At 32.2% G+C, this 9856-nt stretch overlaps 1 protein-coding gene across 1 annotated transcript; it reads right to left on the minus strand.

Annotated features, from left to right (window-relative positions):
• Nucleotides 1-721: 721 nt before the first annotated feature.
• LOC127715101 (uncharacterized) lies at nt 722-6347 on the minus strand. Its single transcript, XM_052221145.1, has 8 exons — nt 6073-6347; nt 5315-5455; nt 5075-5175; nt 4398-4502; nt 3826-4021; nt 2550-2639; nt 1862-1957; nt 722-1377 (listed from the first exon to the last, which is right to left on the minus strand). Exons 1-8 carry the CDS (start codon nt 6238-6240, stop codon nt 1108-1110), a joined length of 1167 nt encoding a protein of 388 aa, XP_052077105.1. The 5' UTR covers nt 6241-6347; the 3' UTR covers nt 722-1107.
• Between the last annotated feature and the right edge of the window lie 3509 nt (nt 6348-9856).

Raw genomic sequence — 9856 nt, forward strand, 5'->3', positions numbered from 1 at the left:
TGAAGAAAGTCATCAAATCAGTATTCAAGTGAGCATATTCCGTACACGCTATTCTTTATCATTTTCCTGATTATGCATGAAGTATTTGTCACTGAACGTACAAAAGAGAACAACCAATCAGCAGTTTAATTTTATAACATTCATATTAATGGTATGATCTTAAACATTACACAACATTTGGTATAGACAATTGTCTATTATTGAAGGTAATATATTGATATAGAAACTATATCTCCTTTTTATTCATAAAATATGCAATTTATTCGATACTCAAGTAAATGTAAGACACAATATTGACCCCATTGAGATCTGTATATGCAATAGCATAAGAAAGAAAAACTGTCCAAGAATGCCCCACGTGTTTTTCGTCTTTTTAGGCATGGTAGATGTAATCTTCTTTATCTTTCAATCACCCAACTATTTTGCAAATAACAGGTTCACAAATAAATATTTGCTTTATATGTACATTGTCGGATATATAAAATGTATTAGTTCTCCCTACGAAGCAGGAGTAAAGGTCGGCGAGACTCATTTTTCGACCCCTTTTCTAAAGCTCGTACAACTAAATTTTATTTTTTCCGACAATGTACATATATATTGTATATGTAAATTGCCATGAAAAAAACATGATTCGCAACTATATAAACGAAAAATTCAAGTAGTTAACGTTATTAACCGTTGTGCTATAATTCCACGTCAACAGAAAAAATGAAAGCACATATTTGTTTTATTTTTATAATATTTTATTATATCACTGTATATATAACATGCTTAATAGAACATAATGATAATTATGATATTGGTTGTATTCATGATATTGCACGGTTTAATGGATTTGCATATATGAAATAATTTTCATTTAAGCAACTGTATTTTCAAGATTATGCAAAATATTTCATTAGCACAAGTTCCTTCACAGTGGTTTTAACTCAAGCGAGTGCTCTGTCGAGGTAATGGGATGTTGTCAAATTTTCCGTATTTTATCTGACTATTAATTTCTAAAATTCTCCTCTTGTCTTGACAGCACTCACATACTCCATCACACACAAATACATACACACATACATTCACGTACTCATATACACTTAAATGATCACAATTATGTATTTATTGACTTTCAACGATTCCTTTACACAGGATGGGTCCATTTCTGTTTAAATAAACAGCAGGCCATACAACATAGTTGACGTAGTCACCATGTTTTCGGAATGTGGAAAAAGAATGTTGATCAATAACATATCCATATCGGAGATCAAAGTCTAAGAATATAGAAGGATTCTGCACGTTCATAATCCAGCAAACCTCAGCACACCTCTTTATGTACTCTGTCGCAGCAGTGCCAAAGTTTTGACCTCTTGTGATTCGTTTAGTACACAGCTAAAATAGAAATCAAGAATATTGACGGATTGGTTTTGGAATACTATAAATTATACTACACGCGTTCCTCATCGTCTACTATTTTGTTTCTCCCTATTTTTCTTTTTAATTTTAATCTTCAAATAATAAGATAATCAAATTTGCAGATTCTAGCCGGACTACTCCAAATTCATGCTTTATTTAATTGCAGACAGAAACAATATAAATTAAGCTGCCGCTAATTTTGTATTCTTAAATGAATGTTCATCTTTGTACGCAAATGGTATTTGTAATGGCGCACTCTTCCAGCACTCCCTACCCAAACAAACAAAAATTTGTAAGTAAAATGTACTTTCATCATCAGCGACTAGCTAAATAACAGCATACATAGTTTTACACTTGAGATGTTTTGAGCTGTGAATTATCTTTTGTGCTGCTACAATATGTAAATAGAAACGAACGTTGGAACATTTTACCACTATCTTGGGTAAACTAGCGGTCTCACCTGTTCAATTAAAGGTAAAGCCTCCTTTGCTGTTTTCTTCTGATATGTCCTAATGTACTTTTTACATTTGTCTGATAATGATACAGCAGCTTGAGACTGGAATAAAGATATGATAAATGATGTATTCATTGTTAAAATTGTTTGTTTTGATTTGAGATAGTTCAGTTTGATATAGTCTATAATAATATACTTCATGTTTAGCTTCGTTTACAAATATGTTGATAAGCTCTCTCCTGCATTTATATTTTATTAATCGAAGTCGCTTATGACTTCTTTAATACTGAGGTCCTGTCTTTTTCCTTGGCACCGATTCGGAAAAGTTTACTGTTGCATGCATTTTTTTAGGCTACACCAATTCCAGTTTGCTTACATCCACTTCCAGTTTGCTTACATCCACTTCATATGAACTTTGGTGGATAGCTGTCTCATTGGCAATCATACCACATCTCCTTATTTTTATATTAATAAAACAAAATATAAGAAGATGAGGTATGAGTGCAATGAGACAACTATTCCAAAGAAACGAAATAAGGTAGATGCTAGCACGTATAGGTCATCGTTCGGTCTTACACAACGACATTTAAGTTCTTTCGATTAAAAGGAGTTGAGATGTTGAAATAGTATGAAACTAGTGATGTGAAAGATATTAAAATGTTCATTTAATCGTTATTTAGTTTTGACTACTTACTTGCATAAACTTGAAGAAACATTTAAGTGTATCGTCTTTAATATTTTTCCTTTGTTCTTTTGTTAATGCAACACATGTAAAATAGCATTCCTGTAAAAATAAAGTAGACTTTTAGAATATGAATAAAACGGATTTGTGTGATACACGAATATGAAATAACAACCCAACAAGACAAACAAAAAACAAATCCCAATTACTCTCTAATACTGTCTGTTGTATTTTGTAGCTAAAAATGATATTTCAAAGGAAATAAATAAAAGAATCAAGAAAATCGGTTATTTTTTTTTTAAACCGAACCATTTAATATAATATATAATTAAGATCCATTTTTACATCTGGTGATCTGTTTATTTGGCAATCGCCATGGCAGTCAGCAGGGTTTAAGAACATCCGTTGTTCGACCTGCTAGTCAAATGCGTTTTGTTAAAATATACTTTTTCACTTTTTTGGTCTTTTGGAAAATGTTGTTTGTGCTGTATTTAGACCACTCTACCAAGAAATTTGTTTTTGCATGCACACGTATAAAAATTGCGGTTTTTATCCAACGCAATCATAGGTTTGAACGTTGTTTTCAATTTAGACTTGTTTATATTTTTTTGTTTGGGCTTGTATTATATTTGCCTTCGGGTTTATATGATCCGTTCATCCTATTTTGACTCTTCAAAATTCAAGAGTCAATCCCAAATTGAGATAAATTATATGGCCTTCCAAATACCGTTTCGATTCATAACATCACTGAAGAGACATTTATTGTCGAAATCCGGATATGGTGTACAAATTTTTGCACCTTATGTTTGCGGTATACCATCTTTTCCGCAAGTTTATTGTTTTCTGTTTGGTATATTATTAATAAATTAAGATCCATTTTTACATCTGGTGATCTGTTTATTTGGCAATCGCCATGGCAGTCAGCAGGGTTTAAGAACATCCGTTGTTCGACCTGCTAGTCAAATGCGTTTTGTTAAAATATACTTTTTCACATTTTTGGTCTTTTGGAAAATGTTGTTTGTGCTGTATTTAGACCACTCTACCAAGAAATTTGTTTTGCATGCACACGTATAAAAATTGCGGTTTTTATCCAACGCAATCATAGGTTTGAACGTTGTTTTCAATTTAGACTTGTATATATATATATATATATAATATTATTCCATGCTCCATATTTATAATATGAAGTAAATAAAGCGACTGGAGTAACATATTACTAGTATTCCCTGAAAACAAACGTTAAGGAAAGCAAGTACATAACAATGTATCAAATATGTTTATATAATACCTTGAGCCACAGTCGTAATAATTCAATAGCATGGTCATCTGTATATCGTTTAGTCAATTCAGTAAAACAATCATTCCACTCGTTATTGAACACAGACTTGAAAACTTCAGTAATAACAGCGGGTGCATTTGTTTGTTCGGAAACAGCTCTTTCTGTGGACAGGCCACCACTTCTGTCTGTCACCAGCCCTTCTGCGCTGTATCAATAAAATAGTAAACTTTATAGAAAAAAAAATACATGGACATGTAACTAAATGATCGATAAAATATGTGTAATCGATCTAACCTCATCCAATCTATCGATTTATTAACTGATTTTTTGAAACGTCACTTTCTGAACTATTGACTATATCGTTGCGGTCATTTGTTATTCGTGGAGGACACCGGAGTGCCTGAAGAGAACCATCGACCCTCTGCATGAAAAATGACAAACCTAGTCGCACGCATCTAACAAGTGCGGGGCTCTAACTCACAGCCTCAGTGTTGACAGGCTAATGATACAATAGCTGAACTACTAAGACCACTCGGCCACCGATATACGTTCTTCGTAATCATTAAACATATATGTAGTACCTGCTTCCAGGAATGTCAATTTCGTCCATTTGTTCAGCAATCTGTTTGTCAAGTTCCAGAAGCTGATCAACATCTTTATCTATACTGCTGTCTCGTTCATTTACTCTGAAAAATGTTTTTGTATGAGAAACATATATTAAGGTTGAAATATTGTTTGGAAAATGCAAACACACCATACTTTGTGTAAATGCATGCAAAGGAGATGGTACCATTTGGCGGCAACAAAGATTGTAAAAATAAAAGCACAAAAATTCAATAAATCGTGATAAGTTGCTTTGGTGATGACACAATCGGTAAAAAGGTAGACGACATTTTTGGCTACAAGTAGACCATATCCTTGGTCATGTGTGAGACAGATAACGGGTTAACTAAGTCATGTGGGCATAAGTTAAAATTTCAAGGATATCCTCAACTTTTTAAGAGTATCAGTTTGACCAATAGCTTCATTGTAAGCAGAACCCTTTATACAAAATAAAAACATTATTGGAAAAGCAATCCCTGAAATACTATTGTCTTCATCAGGACAAACTATATCGGAGAACAGATTAATTTACCAAGGAAGCGTTTTACATACGTGATTCCAATCTTTTGTTTGTATTTCATCAATAAATAAATAAAAAAAAAGTAAATGAAAAATGGTGTGTTGCAATAACAGGCATATAATCATTTATACGTACATGTATTTCGGAGGAACATTTGACTTTTCAAACTTTCTTTTCGTTTCTCTCATTTCGTCTTCTATCAGCTTTCGTTTTATTTTCTCCTGTTCGAGAGCTTCCTGCAATGCATAAGTATCTAATATAATGTTGCAATTGTTGATAACGTCAAAATTTGTTAACCCAATATTTCAGTGTATACTTAGTAATCATATTTGTAAATCTACACAGAAATTTTGTATGGATTTAAATTTCACTAACCAGTAGGTTGATAGATTTTAGCATTTCCATCTCCAGCGTTTTCCTCAGCTCATATTCAACCGCCCTCGTCTCGGGAGAACTACTCCTTTTGATAATCGTCGTCGTCTGCCTTTCCTTGAGTTTCTTGTACCCGGCACTTTCCTGTAAGTAAAGCATTGTCATAGTAAAATGTGTCATCAAATCTCAAATTCTTGTTTATTAATATCAGTTCTTTTGAAAATTTCGTATTTATTTTGTGTATTCATTTGTTCCATAGAAATGTAATAGTATAGATATAGCGTTAAAAGTAAAATAACAAAAATACCGAACTCCGAAGAGTTAAATGGTTTCAATTTTTAATCTTAATATTACGAACTAAGGTGCAAGGAAGACATATGTATCACTCTTATGGTATGATTTGTCAAGTGCTTGTGAGTCGTGTGTGGACTACTGAAACTGTTGAATTCGAGCTGAGCATACCATATGTCTTTTATATACGTGGCTTAAACATCTAGTAAGTGTTTTAGATCATAAACAAACATAAGATGAAGAACAGCAATAAAAGCGTTGTTGCTTTGCTTTTTATATTTTTTGCTGTGCACTTACTGAGTTTGTGTCATGAATGAATACCTATATTCTTTCTTATCTATTAAAACTACAGCAATCGAAAATAATTTGTATCAAATCAAGAGTGGCAGAAACAGATAAGTAAGAACAGTTGGTATATACATCTTATTACGTACAAGTATGATATCACTGTCAAATAATGTATTACTTACAAGTTTTCTGTACATTAGTGTCAGTACTTGTTCGTACGACTCATATAGAGTAGAGTCTGGGAGTCTGGACCACAAACGAATAGCGTAGTCTACTTGTTTCATCCATGACTTCATGTCTTCATTGAGTCTATCCAGTTTACACTTAAGTTCATATTTGAATCTACTCATATTTATCCAAATTCTCGAAATCTCAATTATAAATATCTCGAATAATTATAGTTTTATTTGTCAACAATGAATAAGGAAAAACTGCGTTGAAGTACGAATCACTGTTGCATGAAACATTTGTAAGAAAACGTCAAAAAATCATAATCATTTTCAAAACAATTTAAGCATGTAGGCTGCCTTTTAACATTTATAGAAATATGTGTAAAATAACAAAACATTACGGTAAAATCAATATGATATATTCCCCCAAAGTATTGTAAGGTATACAATGGCGACCTTTATCGATCAATGATGCACAGTGACCTTTTGATGATAACATGTAAAGATTAAGTGATCAGGTATCAAATAAGAAAATATTTAAATCCTGTCAAAGTGGATCTATACCGATTGATCATTTGATCCGTTGAACCGTTGATACAGGTAACAATACATTGGTTTTACTTTTGTAAACATATGATGTATTCATATATGAGTACTAAGTAATTGATTTTATGCATATTTGTCAGTCATTATTATTGTTTGAGGATTAGATATATTGTTTTTAGAATCTGAGCTTTCTTCATATCTCTCATTACTGTATTGCATATCAGATAGATTATATATTAGCTTTATCAAAAATATAGCCGTGTGTTTGTTTATTCCACAGTGGCTAATGGTATAGAGGGAGGGTTGAGATCTCATAAAACATGTTTAACCCCGCCGCATTTATGCGCCTGTCCGAAGTCAGAAAATTTCTAGCCATTGTTAGTCTTGTGTGTTTTTGTTTTATTTTGGTTCATTTATATGCTTTGGAGTTTAATGTGACGTCCATTTTGCTGAACACGTATGCATTCATGTTCCTTATAGTATGCAACCTCCTCGATTTACGAGGAATAATGCTTGGCTAAAATCATGCTTATATATCAACCTTACCTTAACTTATCACAATTATCTACGGGTCCCATCCTCTGTTCCTTTATCAAAACTTAAGTCTTATGTAAAAATAATATATAAGAAGGACCAGTACTGCATATTTTCAAGAGACTAAACTCAATTTTGCACGCCAGACGCGTGTTCCGTCGACAAAAGACTCATCAGTCACGCTCGAATCAAAAAAGATAAAACAGCCAAATAAATTACGAAGTTGAAGAGCATTGAGGACCATAAATTCTGACAGCTTTTGCCAAAAAACAGTGAAGATAATATATTCATTAGGTAGAAAATCCTTAATATTTCGAAAAATTCAGTTTGAGTGATGTATTGTTTTTATTCTAGGCAAAATTTTATGGAAAATTTTACAATCGGTACTGCTTAAATAAGAGCAATTTTCGGGATGCGATATCATTTCTCTACCATTGCCGCCTTTTTGCTCCTGAAACGAATTCATTCATAATTCATGAGAAATAGCCGGGTTACTTATAAGTTTCAAAGGAAGTATTTTCATATATGGTCAATCTTTATCAACGAATGCCTCTGATAGACACATTCCCCCCAAACCGGAACAAAAACCAGATTATGTGTTCATCGCTTTAAGAAATGCTTAATCAATGGTTTTTATTAAAACATTGAGCAAATAAAGAAAACAACAACACTTTATTAATTCGGTACATCCGAAGCGCTTTTCTTGATTCACCTTCATCAGGAAAGTTCAAACTCTCATAAAAAAGGAAAACTCTGTCTGTGTCATATGTGAGATACTCTAAAATATCGGAAGAAAAGGAAAAGACTACTGCTAATGTTCTTTTAAAAAGTGGTCAATATAACAGACGATTTAAAATTATCTTAAGTTAAGTTTTGATCAGTTTGATATTCACTTTATGATAGTGTTTGTCTGATTGTGTGCACTATGGTAAGGGTAACACAATTGTAGTCTTATTCTGTACACTTACAGAGCGCCGTAATTCTGTTGTAGGATTTTGAAATGGTTCATATTCATGTTAAAACAGTCACTTTAATTCAATATGCAAAATCTCATGTGTCATCAATTAATGAAAATATTTTCATTAACTGCTTGTTATTATTCCAATCAATTTTCCCAAGATGGTGATCATATGATCAAATCGCGAAAAGGTGAAACCCAAATGAAAAATTGGTAAGTTTAATAGAAGTAAGAAATATTTTATAAATATATAACTAGGAACGAATAGAACAATTCCCGACAGGAAGCTTTACTAAATTACAGTGTAGCCGAAGGAGTTAGACTGGAATCTTTAAATTATTGAAAATAGTTTTCGTATTACTCACGAGCTCAAAGGGAGTGATATAAGTTGAGCTTAATATAACACATATAAAGTAGTCTCAGATTTAGGAAGTTTTCCCGTGTTAGAATATAACATGACAGCACATTTAAGAGGTGGTGTCGATTTCTACACGGAAATCTGTCTATAATCTTCTCATAAATATTTTCATTTCATTTTGTTGAAATTATATATTGTTAAAAGAAAGGTTGAAACTCTGTTCCCATTAAATATTAGTATTTTAGAAAAATACCACCACAAGATAAAAGGTTCAAATCTTCAATTAGTTAATGCTTCAGTGATGTTTTCGGTCGAGGTCATAGCTGCATATAAATATGTATTAAACAGTTGTGTTTTTGGTGAAAGATTATAATTATTCACTAGACTTTCGATTTTTTTATTAAAAATGATGAATGTGTAAACTTTTAAATCTGAAAATCAGAAAATCAAAAACCTCTCAATATTGATGTAAATTGAATTTATTTTTTGGTGAAGCTGCTGCTCATATTTCATTGAAAAGGTTGTAAAACCAGAAAAGGGAATAACGTAAGTTCAACCCAGGACAAGGAATCGGAGCTGTGCATGATGTAGGTGGGAGGGAGAAAACAACAATGTTTCCATTGAAGAATTGACTGAATAATCGATTAACGTCTATAGGCAAAATAACATCCATATTCAGGACGAAATAATCTTCAGGAGATATTCAAATACCCTGTTTTTCAAATACAAAGTAAACAATTAAATGTATGCCACAACTATCTTTTGTATCTAATATGTCCTCAAGCAATAGGCAAAATATTGATGAAATTTCATTTCAACTTGATTTAGTTCTAAATGCATTATTCATCAGCGATTAGATGTGGGAATTTTTAATAGAAGGGTATATATAAGATTTATGAACGATTTAGCTTTATATCAACTTTACTAATATTCTTATTATCACAGTAAAACATACTGACTATTTTGTAATGTCAGAAGAATCGTGTTATACGGTGCAGTATTTGGTTCCAGAAATTTGGAATGTTTATTCTCAAATTACATTTGCTGGACTTTTAATGATATTAAATACCTTTCTAGTAATAGTTTTTTCGATGCACTGCTCTCCAGTCACAATTTTACTTTCTGTTTTAGCAGTTACAGACACGTTAACTGCATTGTTTTTGACAATTCCAAATGTAACTGGATATTACTTCTTCTATAATGACCTTGAAAGGAGTAATGGCTATCATTTTAACGGATGGTATTGGGAAAGAAAATATCCATTATGTGCTGTACTCTTCGTAATAGAAGGTTTAATCTATACCAGTCACATGATATCTGTAGTTATAACTACTTTATTGTGCATACAAAAGGCATTAGTTATGAGATTTCCGCGCTGGGGGAAAAGATATCTGAATAAA

The sequence above is a fragment of the Mytilus californianus genome, unplaced genomic scaffold (assembly GCF_021869535.1).
Source record: "Mytilus californianus isolate M0D057914Y unplaced genomic scaffold, xbMytCali1.0.p SCAF_9, whole genome shotgun sequence".
NCBI lineage: Eukaryota > Metazoa > Mollusca > Bivalvia > Mytilida > Mytilidae > Mytilus > Mytilus californianus.